Source organism: Plasmodium chabaudi, assembly GCF_900002335.3.
Source record: "Plasmodium chabaudi chabaudi strain AS genome assembly, chromosome: 4".
Classification (NCBI taxonomy): Eukaryota; Apicomplexa; class Aconoidasida; order Haemosporida; family Plasmodiidae; genus Plasmodium; species Plasmodium chabaudi.
The window spans coordinates 283,261-299,177 of NC_030104.2; the positions used below are offsets into that span (position 1 = coordinate 283,261).

At 25.0% G+C, this 15,917-nt stretch overlaps 5 protein-coding genes and 1 non-coding gene across 6 annotated transcripts; 5 read left to right on the forward strand and 1 right to left on the reverse strand.

Annotated features, from left to right (window-relative positions):
- The first annotated feature begins 838 nt into the window (after positions 1–838).
- On the forward strand, positions 839–957 carry PCHAS_0407550. The gene has a single exon (XR_001678620.1). It is a non-coding gene; the product is annotated as a U4 spliceosomal RNA (small nuclear RNA).
- Positions 958–2,322: 1,365 nt separating this feature from the next.
- PCHAS_0407600 (activator of Hsp90 ATPase, putative) lies at positions 2,323–2,947 on the forward strand (the record flags this gene model as incomplete). Its single annotated transcript, XM_737990.2, has 3 exons — positions 2,323–2,433; positions 2,546–2,768; positions 2,859–2,947. 3 exons carry the CDS (start codon positions 2,323–2,325, stop codon positions 2,945–2,947), a joined length of 423 nt encoding a protein of 140 aa, XP_743083.2.
- Positions 2,948–3,968: 1,021 nt separating this feature from the next.
- Positions 3,969–5,468, forward strand: PCHAS_0407700 (pre-mRNA-processing factor 19, putative; the record flags this gene model as incomplete). Its single annotated transcript, XM_737989.1, has 1 exon — positions 3,969–5,468. The coding sequence occupies one exon, from the start codon at positions 3,969–3,971 to the stop codon at positions 5,466–5,468; it is 1,500 nt and encodes a 499-aa protein (XP_743082.1).
- Positions 5,469–7,080: 1,612 nt separating this feature from the next.
- On the forward strand, positions 7,081–8,713 carry PCHAS_0407800 (conserved protein, unknown function; the record flags this gene model as incomplete). The annotated part of the gene is made up of 3 exons (XM_016799978.1): positions 7,081–7,086; positions 7,183–8,355; positions 8,516–8,713. The coding sequence occupies 3 exons, from the start codon at positions 7,081–7,083 to the stop codon at positions 8,711–8,713; spliced, it is 1,377 nt and encodes a 458-aa protein (XP_016653281.1).
- Positions 8,714–9,534: 821 nt separating this feature from the next.
- Positions 9,535–10,031, forward strand: PCHAS_0407900 (conserved protein, unknown function; the record flags this gene model as incomplete). The annotated part of the gene is made up of 2 exons (XM_740163.1): positions 9,535–9,723; positions 9,894–10,031. 2 exons carry the CDS (start codon positions 9,535–9,537, stop codon positions 10,029–10,031), a joined length of 327 nt encoding a protein of 108 aa, XP_745256.1.
- A 543-nt stretch (positions 10,032–10,574) lies between these two features.
- Positions 10,575–14,381, reverse strand: PCHAS_0408000 (splicing factor 3B subunit 1, putative; the record flags this gene model as incomplete). Its single annotated transcript, XM_740161.2, has 1 exon — positions 10,575–14,381. One exon carries the CDS (start codon positions 14,379–14,381, stop codon positions 10,575–10,577), a length of 3,807 nt encoding a protein of 1,268 aa, XP_745254.2.
- Positions 14,382–15,917: the final 1,536 nt, after the last annotated feature.

The window sequence follows — 15,917 nt, forward strand, 5'->3', positions numbered from 1 at the left end:
GCCAATAACTACCAATAATTAAAAAAAAATGAAAAAATTATATTCGCTATTTTGTTCATAATTTATAGCACCCTAAAGATTGTCCATATATAAACTGAAATAGTAGTCCTTGCATTATTATTATAAAAACAATATTGTGTAGTTTAAAATTTTTAATAAAAATAGTACAACAAAATAGTACAACGTAAAAGAAAAGGGTAAATTATATATATACCGCATTTTATTTGGCATTCCGTAAATAACTACAAATATATATGTACATGTGTGTGCAAATACACATGATCAGTATTTTGTTTAATACCCATAATAAAACATAAAAGTAAATTTGATAAAATGGAAAAGAATAGATATCATATTGTTTTCCTTTGTGGGTATATAGAACATAATAATTTCCATATATAGTTAAAACTGTTTCATATTGTATTCTTAAAATAGTAAAGAGTGTGGTTTTTACTTTAGTTTTGGAAAATAATTGTACATAAATTATATAAAGAATATTTCACTTAAGAATTAATCCATCTGACTTAGTCATATAAATATACAAAAAAATCTGAACAATTCATGTGAAATTTAATTTTGTATATTTTCATAAAAATATATGCGAAATTTTAAATGGATGAACATTTTTTAAATTACTATAAAAAGAGAATAAATAAATGCACTATTTTTTTTATTTAATTGTTATTATAATTTAAAAAATTTTATTAACATTGCCAAAATAAAAATTATACCATTTTAATCACATTTTTAATGACTAAATTAATAAAATATATAATTTAAATAAGTACATTTTTCATATTGAAAAAAATACATATTAAAAATAAAATATTATAAAAAGCATCCTTGCGGGAGGGGCATTATCGCTGTAAATGACGACTAACGGATACGCGATTATTGCTAGTTGAAAACTACTCCAATTCCCGTCTCGATGCTTGAAAAAGCAGAGAGCAATTTTTGTAGCCTTTTTAAAGGCAAACAATTTTAACTTATCAACATTTTGCATATTTTTTTTATTTAAAGGTTTGGTTGGCCGTAGGGTCATATTTATTTACGGAATATGTTATACTATTTTTGAAAATATTTCTTTTTTCTTGTGAAAATAATGTTCTTATCATATGTTTGCAAAATAATTTTTTTACTAGGGATATAATAATATATTTCATGAACAAAATAAAATGGAAAATGACCATGTGTATGGTTTAGTGGAAAAATAATTATGTATGGCATTTCATCATATTCTTAACATTTTTTTTATCAAATATTTAGGAAATCATAAAAAAAAATCAAGCAATTTTTGCTGATAACATTATTTTATATATAACCTAAAATGGAAAGAATGGATACAAAAGTTGTATTTTTTTAATTTATTAATTTTCTTCTTTTTTTATATTTTCCCTTTTCGAACAAATTTGGTATGCCATTTTATTATGTTCATAAAAATAGACCAAACACAAAGGAAAAATAAGTTGCAACTATAGCTAGCTACCCCATTTTAATGCCTCAATTATGCTTGAAAATTTTGTAGCAAATTTTAACAAGCATTAAGCATAATCACTTATATATGTGTCCATATAGGATTTCTTAAAATACGATTGTTTTACTAAAAATTATTTAATAACCATACAAGGTTTACAAATGTATACACATTTACGAATTTATCGTAAGCATATCCTCTAATTAAGACTATAATCTTTGATCCTTTATTTTTCATTTCCTTTTCTCATAACATTAATCATATATATGAAACATTTTAAATAATAATAATAATGTATACTCAAAGGAGTTTCCTATTTACCAATTTTTATTCGCATTAAATATATTCCCTTTTCCATATTACACTATTAAAAAAAAAAAAAAAAAAAAAAAAACGGATAATTTTCTCCAAAGCAAATATTCTACTAGTTCTATAATGCATACATATAATATATTTTTTGATAAACCAACTGATTTTTTTTTTCTACATTTTAAAATTAACCAAATTAACAATATTATTACTTAGCCCCAAATAAAAATTTGTATTATATATAAAAGTATATATATTTTTGTTTCCCTACTTACAAAATCACTATCAAATTTATTTTTTTCATTTCCTTTGAGGGTACTTATTTTTTAATATTTAAAAGGTAAGTATATCAAATTCGTGTTTAGTCATATTTACATGTAGCATATGCAATAAAATTAGAATAACCCAACATAGATTTCGTATGTTTAAAATATAAGATCGCTCATGTATGTATGGGCGTGTGCATTTTTTCCAAACATGTGATACTTGTTTTTATCATTTTTCAGAACAAATTTAAAAATATATTAACAAAAGGAAAAATGAGTTTTGAAATTCAAGAGGAATATTATGTCCCCCCAGAAGTCTTATTTAATGCATTTTCCGATGCATACACTTTAACGAGACTATCCAGAGGGTCCTTAGCTGAAGTGGTAATGACATACGGAATGATATAAAAATAAAAATAAAATGTTATACTAGTTTATTAATCCATTTTCCATATATTTGATTGTTTTATGTAACTTGTTTTGGCATATTTTGTAGGACCTAAAAGTTGGAGGGAAGTTTACACTTTTCTCTGGGAGCATAAGTGGTGAGTTTGTCGAAATTGACAAGCCAAATAAAATAATTCAAAAGTGGAGATTTAAAGATTGGAATGATTCAGATTATAGTAAGGTGACATTAGAATTTGTATTCATAAAAGAAAATCACACTATGCTCAAGTTAAAGCATGAGCATATTCCTCAAACCAACAGATATAATGAAGGTTAGAATGGGTGTACATATATTAGAGGTGTTTTATTTTTTCACAAATTCAGACAGTTTCATTTTCATTCCCACATTTTACTTTTTTCAGGAGGCATTTTGGAACGATGCAAATCTGGATGGATGGAAAATTATTTACGTAATATCGAAATGGTATTGGGATACCCCAAGAAAAAATAGAACATAGCAATGAAATTTACCTTTTTATTCTTGCATATATGAAAGTATGCTTGAAAATAATTTTTTTTTTCTTAAGTTCTTTATTCATATCATTCGTCTAACTAGCTATTATCAAATCAGTTTCCTTAACATTTTCCATTTGTTTACTCATTATTTTTTTTTTAACTCTTTTTAATACTATGACTTATTTTAAAACATGATTATAATTACAACTTTTGTGTTTAGAATGATATAAAGGCGTATCGTATTATTATTATTTAATTTTTTTTTTTTTCCATTTATTTTTTAAATCTTTCACAATATATTTAAAAATGGTTAACCATTTTTCATATGCATATTTTCAAACTAACTATGTTAATAGTCATAAAAAATGAAACATATTTTATGTATATTCATTCAAATTAACAAACAAATTAATAATGTATAAATGGAAAGAATAAATATGTATAATCAACCCGATTGATCTATGCTTAGGTACAAACAATGATTACTTAAAGTATTTAAAAAAAAAAAAAATATATATAATTGTGAAAATTACAAAAAATAATTATTTTTTATGGTGAGATTTTGTATATATATTTTTTCTCTATACATTTTTCTACATTTTGGGAATATTATATTATCCATTTGAATTTTGGCTATATTTGGATATCAACAAAAATAATATATTCCTAAAAGCAAGAAGAAAAGTATATACTCACTGTTTATTCTGTTTTATCATATACAATATTATACTTATATAAATATGTAGTAGCATTTTACGTTAATTTTTTAAAGGCTCCCAAATTTACTGATTTTCCGAAAAATAATAAAAACAAAAAAAACGAATAAACATAGTAATGATATAAAAAGTATCCCCCAATTATCAAAACTCATAATGGTCAGTATATCCCTATAATATATATAGCACACAATATATATATATATACATTATATATATTTACATACACTATCAAAACGAGATCAAGAAAGTAATTGTAACTAGCAGGGAAAGCATATAATCCCCGCTAATCATAATATTATGTCAATTTTATGTACAATAAGCGGGCAAACGCCCGAAGAACCAGTAGTAAGTAAAACTGGGTATATTTTTGAAAAACGGTTGATTGAAAAGCATATTAAAAATTATGGAATATGCCCAGTAAGTGGAGAAGTATTAACTTTAGATGATTTATATCCAATTAAAATTGAAAAGTTTGTAAAACCTAGACCAATTACAGCTACAAGTATACCAGGACTATTATCCATTTTTCAAACAGAATGGGATTCAATGATATCTGAAATGTTTACCCTAAGAACTCATGTTAATGATGTTCGAAATCAACTAAGCCATTGTTTATATCAATATGATGCAGCTACTAGAGTTATTGCAAAATTATTAAAGGAAAAAAATAATTATCAAGAAGAAATAAATAATTTACGAAATCAAATTTTACAATTAAAAAATGGAAATGATATATTTGATGATTTAGAAATGGGAATAAGTGAAGATTTATTAAATGAAATGCAAAATATTGCAAAAGATTTATTAATGAATAGAAAAAAAAGAAAAGTAGAAAATGTGAATTCACCAAATGATTGGAAAAAAATTACAAGTACAAACGAATTTAATATTCATTCATCTGTAATACCAGGTGTAACTTGTTTAGCTATAGATATAAATAAATTAAAATATAATTATGATGATGATCATAAAAACCATAATTTTTTTTCGGGAGGAAAAGATGGAAATATTTATTATGTCTCATTAAATAATAATAAAATTATATCAAAATTACAAGGCCATTTAAAAAAAGTTAATTCAATTATTTCACACCCATCCAATTCTATATGTATTTCTGGATCGAACGATAAAACTATTCGAGTATGGAAAGGCGACCCAGATACAAATGAATTTGTAACTTCACATGTTATCACAAAACATAAAGATAATGTTCATTCTTTATCATTACATCCTCTTGAAAATTATTTTATAAGTTCATCGAAAGATAGTATTTGGATTCTTCATGATATGGAAACAGGAAAAACTATTAAAACTTGTAAAAGTAGTCCAAGTCCTTTTAAAAATTTATCAATACATCCTGATGGTATGATGTTTGGTATAGGTTCAGAAGATTCGAATATTTATATATATGATATTAAAAGTCAAGAATATAAAGCATCATTAACAGGTCATACTAAATCTGTAGAATGCATTTCATTTAGTGAAAATGGATATTATTTAGCATCTATTTCTAAAGATAATACATTAAAATTATGGGATTTAAGAAAAGCTACAAGTTTTCAAACTATCGAATTAGAGGATACCCCAAAACATATCACTTTTGATTATTCTGGAAAATATCTATCTCTTTCAGTAGGAAATGATATACAAATATTTAATTTTGAAACCAAAAACCAAGCAAGCTTAATCACCACACTTTCATCACACACAGATGTAGTTACACAAACATGTTTTGGAAGTAGAACATCATACTTATTATCAAGTTCGATGGATAAAACTGTTAAGTTATGGAGTTAACCACTCCCTTAATTATAAAAATATGCATGTTTGTGCCACTTTATATATACCATGAAATAAGTAAAGAAGTAAGAAAGAGGAATAAATTGATGAATCTCTATTACACTGAATCATGTGTATACATTGGCATCCATAATTGAATCACGTTTTATTTTATATATTGCCATGCTATTTTATCGTTTTTTTTTTCGCTTTTTCATTTTGTAGCATTCTACCTTTTAAATTTTACTTTGTTTTTATTATACATCATATATGCGCATAATTGTTCATATGCGTAGCCATTACCATTTTATATAATTATAAACTTTTAATTTTTTAAAACATCTATAAAAAGAAAAATCGTTGACTTAAACAACTAGACACCCCCGTAAACATATATGTAATCCTTCATAGATACTACAATTGCATAACTCATATTTGGAAAAAGAAAAAATAAATTTTCTATAATATTTCATCAATTATGTAATTTGATGTTCCATCCAAATTATATCCATTTTTCTTTCGCATTTATTTTACATTTTTTTATTATGTAACTTTTTCACAATATATGGGTAGTATATATAAAAATATACTATTTATTTATTTACGCAAAAATAATGTTTTATTCTTTTTTCTTTTGTGTGTGTCTACATATATTTTGTAGAAAATTTTATGGAATTTAAAAAATGAAATTTCATGATCCGACGTGTTTCAATTATTATTTTCGGTCTTCAAAATTATTTCGAATTTTAGGAAAAGATTAATTCTTTCTCTTTATTTGGTTCTTTCAATTTTTATTAAACATAATTAATATGAAATTTTTTAAGGTAAAAAATATTTGTTTTACTTTATTATTTTAATTAATTTTATTTATTTTATTAATTTTATGAATTGTTCATATTTATTTATCATTTATTTTTTTTTATTTTTTTTTTGTGTGTGCGTTCATATATATTTTCCCAGTTGCACTTATTCCTGTACAATTTTCACATTGCTTGTTCATAATTATTTCATTAGATTTTCATAGTTTTCTTTTGTTAATAAAATATTTTATTTAAATGTACATATTAATATAGAAAAAAAAATAGCTAAAATAATACAACTTTGTTTATTTTATATATGTTGTTTATTTGTTTCCTAAAACAACGTTTCTATGAGCTACGTGATTTTGCAAAATTTGCAACCACATAATTTATAATTCGATATACAATAATTTTGAAACAAATAAAATGTATTAAATATATATTAATGTATTAAAATATAAATTTCATTTTAAAAAAAAAATAGTTACACAAAGTTATTATAACATTATAATTGGGCTTTAAATAAAATATTTTACAATTTTGACATTTTGTTGTCTTAAGACAATAACTAAAAAAAATGAACTTATGATTTATTTGCTACAAATTATATTTTCATTTATGCTTTCTTTAATTGTATAAATATATAATAATTTTTTTGTAAAAAAAATACGCGTTTGTTTATTTGTTGTTATATCGATTGTTCATATTCTTACCTATTTCAAGTATTTTTTTCCATAAATTTATATGGGACGCTTTTAAATTTGTGGTTGTAATTAAGTAAACCCTCTCCTTGCTAATACGCAAATGTACTAGATCGTGATAGCCAAAACATGAAGGTAACATTATATGTATTCATTTGTGTGTACTACATATAGTTCCTTTTTATATAATTTAAATAGAAAGACATTCCATTGATTTTGCTATTTTAACAGGCACTTAATAATACGCGTAATAGTATGAAGAGTGGACCCGCCATGAAGTCATACAATTTAAACATAAACGATTTGAATGAATTAAAAATGGATGATAATACGATTTTTGAAAATGAAACATACGATTTTGATAATGATAATGAAACTCATGAATTTTATGATTCAAAATATATGGACAATAGAAATAAGCAAATTTTTCCTTATGAAACATTATATAATATTGAAGCCCATTTTGGGGATAGAGATAAAACAGGAAAAAATTATGAAAATGAATTAACAAATGAAAATAATTTGATTTTTAAAAATGAAATGTTAAGAAACTTATTAAATAGTTCTCAAAAGGTTAAAGATATGCAAAGAAAATTAATTAATGTTGATGAAAAAAATTTTATTCAAGTCTTACCACCAGAATCAAAAAGATTTTACTCCATTCCAAGAGAGTTTCCCAATACACATGGTAATATAAAAGAAGGGAAAGATACTAATTATAGTTTCATAAATAATAAAAATCATATCATAGGGAACGCAAATAAACTTTTACATAATAATAAAGAATATGAAGGTAATGTAGTAATAAATAGAAATGTAAATAATGATAATATTTCAATGCAAAACAAACCAAATTTAGAAGCAATTCCAAAAGTACATAGTCCAGAAATAGGAGAAATAAAAGTTAATATAGATGATATCAAAACTGGTTTATTGTCATATTATTCAAATGTTTTTTCGTTAGATCATTATGATATAGAAGATAGATTAAATATTTTAAAGTATGGTAAAAAACAAAATGCACCAAATGATATTAAATATTCATATATAAATAGACAAAATTATAAACCAACCAATAGACTATCATTTATCCAATACAATCACGAGCTTAATGCTCCAAATTCTTCTTACCAACACATAAAACCTGAATATTACTATAACGAAATGAATAATAATACAAAAAAAATATATTCATACAATAATAACCCTAGTAAATATACCCATAACTTGATAAATGATGGTAGAGATAAATATGACCATGCAGGACAAATTTCTGAGTTATTAACAAGTTTAAAAAATAAATGCGAAGATGCAAATTTTAAAACAGAAAATCTGATTTCGCGATTTAATCGTAAATATGAAAATCCTGATAGCCGATTTTGGATCCATAACCTCGTTCCAACGGTAAGATCCCGAAAATAGAAAACTAAGCATGAATGAAAATAAAACCATCACGTAGCTTGGGCTTGTCCCTGCACGTGGCCATGCATTGTAGTAAATACATTCATATATTGATATATACTTTTCACATTGTCATACAAACTACAATTATTCATTTCAACAGCATTTAAGAAAACCTCAGTTAAATAATGAAGACGGAATAAGGAGGCATTTAGTGGAAACATATTCACAATTGTACAATGAGGCTATGTTAAATAATAAAAAAATTACAACACTTGAGAAAAAATTACATATATTAAAACTAAGAGCCCAAATGTTTAAAAATGGATATAATAAAATGGAAACACGTAATGCCTTGTAAATAAAACAAAACCCTTTTATATTGAGAAACTTCGAACCCCCAAAAGAAATCCCATTTTTCCTACATAATCATTTTTTTGTGTGCACATATTTTATGAAGTTACAAAATGATAGAACATAATTAGAAGTATACACAAAATGTGCGATAATAAAAGGGTATAGAATTCAAAATATATATGATGAAAGAAATATTGACTTTTTTAGATACCCAGTTTTCCTTATTTATTTGGTTCATCACATTTTGAATGTAAAAATGTGAGACCCATGAGGTTATATAGTTTTATAGGAAAAAATAATCAACAAAATAAAGCCAACTTTTCTACACATGAAATAAATAACACTATTTAATAGCTTCCATCAATATTCATAAAAAATATTTAATTTTAAATCCTTATTCTTTAAACATACTATATATATGCATAATAAAATATATGGCCAAAGCTATTTAATTGGTATGGCTATTTTTTTTTTTTTTTTTTTTTTTTTTTTGTTATAAGAGTACAATAAAAAAGTATTTGATTTATGACCCGTTTCAGCACAAAAAATAAATAAGCAATGATAACATTTGACGATTCATTTGAATATATTAACTAAAATAATAAGATGAATCAAAGTAATTGAAATTGATAATGTAAATTTTGGCACTAAAGGAGTTTTGTAAAGGGAATAGGACTTTGTTTTGTAGCCATCTTTTGTTATATTTTTTTTCATGTAAAATAGTTAATAAAAAAAATAAACATATTGTGCTTGGCTGTAGAAATATTATAGTGATAAACTATTTACACCCCATTTGGCATCCGTTTTTTCTTCCCCTTTTCAATTATGTTAAATTTTCAACTTTCCAAATATAATGGATTACTTAGTAATTGCTCCAACTTTTTAATTGTCAAACGATTTAAGAGTCATATCAATTCTGTATCAATATTACAGCAATTTTACAATAGATTGCCAATTCGTAAAAAGTATATAAAAGCAATAAAAAAGGGAACCTTGATTTGGGACAAAGGCCAAGTAAAGATCTTCACCTCAATATACCTTGACCAATCATATTTGATAGTGATATTGAAACGTTCATACATTTTTATGATAATTTTTATTTTCTATAAAAAGTTAAACACTAGGCGTCCCAAGTGAAAGTTCTCAAATTTAGCAACACATATATTACTTTTTAATTATTGTAGGTAAAAATACCTCCCTTAAAAATCGAAGGATATGATCCACCAAAGAAATGTTTATCCCCATTAACAAAAAATAGAAATAATCAATACCGAGGAAATTTTCAAAACCTTAAAGCTCATCGAGTGGAATTTCAAGACTAATCATGGCGAACCCACAAAATTTATCTCTTCAAATATGTAGAGAGAAGGAGTCCAATTACATTCTTTTTTTAATTCATGATTAATAGAAATTTCCATTTTGTTAATACATATATATATATGTACTTATGCTTGATCACATTATGGTGAGACCAAAAATGCAACTCTTTTACTTCAACATATTTCAATTATGGTTTTAGTTTATAATGGTAAATTATTGTAAAAATTGTCAAATGACATAAAACATATATATAAGGGTAAATGAATAAATATTGAATGAGCATGCATTCAGGGCGAGGTTATGTTTTACCACGCAAAAAAGGGACTACACAAACATGCATTTGAAATTACGCATGTACATGTATGTATGTGGATCGTTTCTATGACATGAGCATACTAAAAAAATATACAATAAAATAAGCGAAAAAAAAAATAAAAAAAAAATTATAATGACAACTAAGGGAGTGGTATAGAAATAATATGATTGCTGAAATACTTGACATAGCTATTTATTAAATGATCAAACATATTTAATAATTCATTTTTTTATAAAACATAACGTAATTCATCCCTAGCAAAGTTACTGTCTCCCATTGTTTCAAATGGGGGGTATATCGGGACAAGACTATCTTGATGACCAATATAAACATTATTATATATTTTCCAATAAATCTCTCTAACTTTTTTTGAAGGATGAAAAATTCCTTGTACTAGATATTGAAATATAATAGCTGGACCAAGAGCAACTCTAAAACCATCTATAGAATCTATAACGGCTTGTATTAAATGTGGTGATGTTTCAAAAATATTTGGCCATACATGATTTAATAAATGTATTAAAGCATCTTCACGATTAAGTCCGAAGCAACCTAAAGCTAAATGTTTACAAGCCCATGTAGCTATTTGTCTATGAACTAAATCTCTATCTGTTAATGCATGTTCTAACAATGATATAACAGAATAAACATAATCTTTTGCAATTTCTCCAATATATTCAAACATAAAAGATAATGCTTTTAATACACCATTTTGTACATTAAGATCTTGTGTTTTATATTCATTCATAAGGGCTGCTAAAACAGAATATGGCAAGCATGTATCAGCAACAATTGCTATAGCAACTGTAGTACATACTCTTAATTGTCTTTCTTGAACTCTTAAATTATTTAATAATACTGTTAAGACTTCAAATGGTCCAATAGTACGTGCTATATATCCAAATGTTTGTATAGTAGCTCTTCTAATTAACTTCTTATTTGATTTTAATAATTCAATTAAATCAAAACATATTCTATCCCATTCTTTTGGTGAAACCATATCTCCTCCTTTATCTGCAATAATTCCAATTAAATCAATTACATTTTCTTGAACTTTTTCATGTCTATTTTTTAAAATAGGTGTAATTCTTGGTAATAAATCTTTAATAGGTGGTGTCATATTATTTACACCTAATACTACTACAATAGATTTTAATGCCTTTAAAATGTTTCCTAATACTTCTGGATATTCTTCTCCCAGATATTCATATAAATATAAAGCTAAATGACCAAGCATTTGCTGTTCGTCACATATTTTTATTAGCTTAGCGATTCGAGCTATAAGTTCAGCACTTTGTTGTCTTACCTTAGGTAATGGTGTATTAAGTCTCCATCGAATGATTCCAGCAATTTGTGGTAAATAGGGTTTCATTCTTAGTTTTAATTTATTTACAATAACATCAAAAGAATTTAATAAAACATAATAATCATCTGATGTTTGTTCTTGAAATGAATATAAAATACCATCAATTAATTGTTCTTCTAATTTTTGATCTATATCATCAACCCCTAAGTTGTTAATTATATTTTGTATTGTTTGCATAACCATTTTTCTATAAGGTTCTGATGGATCTTTTAGATCATCTACTATTTTTGCTATAACTACTGCTCCTCCAATTTTATTTGCAATTTCAACTGTTGTATCAACAATTAAATTAAAATTCTTTTTATCACTACTATTTCTTATAACCCAAAATTTTTCGAAAAATGGATTTACAATTTCTTGGTTTATATAATCTTTTTCGATACCTTCTGTTTGAATACATTGTTTAACACATTTTAAAACGATCTTTTTCATTTCTTCATCAGGAGAATTAAATTCATTTATTAATATAATCATAACTTCTTTTGTGTAATAGTTTGCATGATATGCATCCATTAAGGGTATAATAAGTCCTATTGCTTTTAAAAAGGATGCTAGGCATTTTCCTCTATATTCTGTAATTCCTTTCCATAATGGTCGAAGAACAGGATCAAAGGCTTCAATACCATATGGTGCTGCTGCTTCTGCTAAAGCTGCTAGAGCTAATGCAGTTATGGTTCGAACTTTTTGATGTTCATCATGTAATCCATGTGCAATAATATTTACTAACTGTTTTAAATGCGGTAAAACTGCACAGCCTGTTAATATTGCCATTTGCTGTACAATTTTTATACCTGTATGTCTAGCTTCCCAACTCTTCTTAGATTGACAAACTGCTTTTAAAAATAATATTAAAGATGGAATACCTAATGCAGATGCAACAACAGCAAATGCTCGAGCAGTTGTATTTCTTACATATTCATCTGGATGATCAATATCAGGTCTCATAATACCTATCATAGTTGCCAAACCTGCAGCTTTAGCTAAATTACTAATGATTTCTCTCCCTTCTACTCTTGCATAATAATCTTCATCAATAAGTAGCGGTTCAATGACAACTAAAATTTTATGTACAAAGGGTCTAACTAAATCATCCAACTTAAATAATATTCGATCTATAACTTTAACTAATAAATGTCTTTCTTGATCTTCTAACGTATTTTGCATCATTAAAGGTAATATTAAATTAAATAAATTTTCAGGTCCTAGTTCTTTTACTTTATCTGTTATAGTTCTTAATGCATTTCTTCGAATTGATGGACTACCATTTTTAATTTTTAAAAGTAATAACATAATCTTTCTCTCTTTTATTTCATCTTGTGATAAATCTTCTTCATCATAATTTTGAAATAATTTATTAAAATAAATATAATCTTCGTTTTTTATTTCAATATATTTTAATTCATTTAAAAGTTGTGGATTTGTAATTTCCATAATTTTATTTTGTTCCCTTAATATTTGTTCATCTTCTTCCTTTAGAGTACCATCTGACGTTGGCAAATTATAAAAAGGGGTATGACTAATAAATGAGCTCTTACCAGTCTCATCAATATATGTATCATCACCAGTACGTAATGTGCTTTGTCCTGGATTTATAATTATATTTGTACTACCTTGAATTAAAGGTGTTGTTGTTGTATCTTTCATATTTTTAAATAATATTTTTAATTTATTTTTTCTTATAGCTTCATATTCTTCAGGAGGTTTAACTATTTCATATCCTTCTGAAGGTAATAAATTATCTAAATCTTCATCTGTTAAGGGTCTATTTCTAAAATCCATTTCATTTTTTATTTTAAATTTTATATAATCATTATTTTGTATAGAACCTAAATATGGTGTCATAGGAGTCATCATATTTGTTCCAACAATTGGAGTATTTATCATCATATTTTCATTATATCTATTTCCTGAAACAATTGGAGTTTTCATATTATTCATATCTGAATTGATTGTTCCGTTATCTGCAAAATTTATATTATTACCACCACCATCTCCTGTTTTATCCCATCGTGATAATTTTTTTTTTTTATTTTTTATATTTGCATCATTTAAAATAAAAGGTGTTTCACCCCATTTGTTTGGTGCAGGTGTTGCCATATTTCCAAAATCAATAATATCTTGATCTTCATTTATATAATCCCATTTACTTTTAGTTCCATCTCCCGTTTCATTTCCAAACCTTAAATGTCTTTTCTCTCCTTGAGTACGATTATCAGAGGTAGATGCCATAGTATGTTCTTTTTTATTATTACTTAAAATTTTATTTTTTTTATTTTCTTTACTAATATCAAGCATAATATCTGTGTAAGTTCTTTCACCAGGGGATGGCGATTTTTCTTCAAAGGGATCTGCTCTTCCAGGTGATAAAATATAATCATATTTTTTTCGTTGAAATTCATTTTCGCGTTTTCTTATAGACTTATCTTTTATCAATCCTAATGATATATCATCCACATTATTATTATCTAATTCATTTTCAACTATTTCATTTTTTAAATTATTTATATTTATATTATTATTATTTAGAAAAGCATTATCAGATTCATCTTCATTTAACATAGGATCGATTTCTCTAACATATTTTATTTCATTTACTGCATTATCAGTTTCATATTTTATGTTTTTTTTTTTCGCATCCCTTTTACTTGATTCATTTCTTTTAGTTCCCATTATATAACCTCTATTTAAAGGAATAAGAAATGGTATCGATTTTTATTTTACGCTATCTGAGAGTAGTTTCCTTTCTCTATCTTATATACACTAGTCTGTGTTTTGCATATGCATATATATATATTTATTATTTTCACATACGTTTCCACAGTCCCATACAACTTATTTGTCACCTATTTATCTGACCTTCTGTTCATGTTTCATGTTCGTTTTACCAATTTTACAAATAAGTCCCCTACTGATATATAACTTATGTTTATTTTTGTCCTTGCCAGGGGTAATCACCTACTTTTTATCCTCACCCAAACTGATATAATCAAAATTGTAAAATAAAAAAAGTTGGCTATAGCAATAAGCGTGAGTATTTATAATAATAAAATACTTCGCTTATTGGTAGTACATAAATAATGAACAGTTTAAGAATATGATAGTAAAAATTTATTTTTAAAAATTGTTTTTATATTTTTTAAAAGCTTTTTTTCTGTTTTTTATTTAAGCCCTGTTTATGATTGGACTACAAAAGGGGGAACTAGTTCAAATGAAAAAATGAAAAAATAAAAATATATATGAAAAATAAAAAAAATTTGAAAAACGAGAAAAATTACTCTTATGCTATATTATTAAAAAAGATATGATACATAAAATATTCGCATTGCCATATTTATTATCCCTTATATTTTTTTTTTAAATTAAAAGAAATACATACCATATAATTATAGTATGACGCAACAAAGTTCATATAACAAATTAAAATAAATATGGTATAGGAAAATAAAATATTGATAATACTATGATGAAAATAAAAATATTTATCATAAAAGAAGTGGAAAATATAACAACAATATTAACAATAGCATAGGTAATATTTTATACGATTTTTAGTAAAGCCCTTAAAATAGGCATTAAAAAATATTAATCACAAAACTGTAAATATAAATATAAATATAAATTTATTATTCTTTTTTAAAATATTATAACAATAATAAACCAATAAATAAATATATAAAGGTGTAGAATAAACATATATTTAATACCATATCAGTTATTATATTTCGTGTGACTAATTTGGTGTATGATAAATATAAGTTTGTAATTCATATGGCGTAGACATTCATAAATATTGTAGGTTAGAAAAGTTGCGAAACGTTTATTCTATACTATTTATATAGCTATTTTCAATATATGCTATATTAATTAAAATAAAAAAAAATTATTATTCATATATACAGTAAAAAATATTGGATAGACGATTTTGGGGTTTCCTATTTTCCTGTACGGGTTTCATACATACAGGGGAATACACAAAAGGTATAATAATTCACCAATCATAATTCATATATTTTATTTGCATTTCTTATCCGCTTTTTTGTTGATGGTGATACTTTGGCTGGTTGTTTAACACTGAAGCACATATATCTTATATGCATATATTCATTTGCGGCTTTTTTAATTAACAAGATTTATATCCTGAAAAAGGAGGTAGCAAAAGAATACCTATCACAGGCACAAACTCAAAACTTTAAATAAACAAAAACA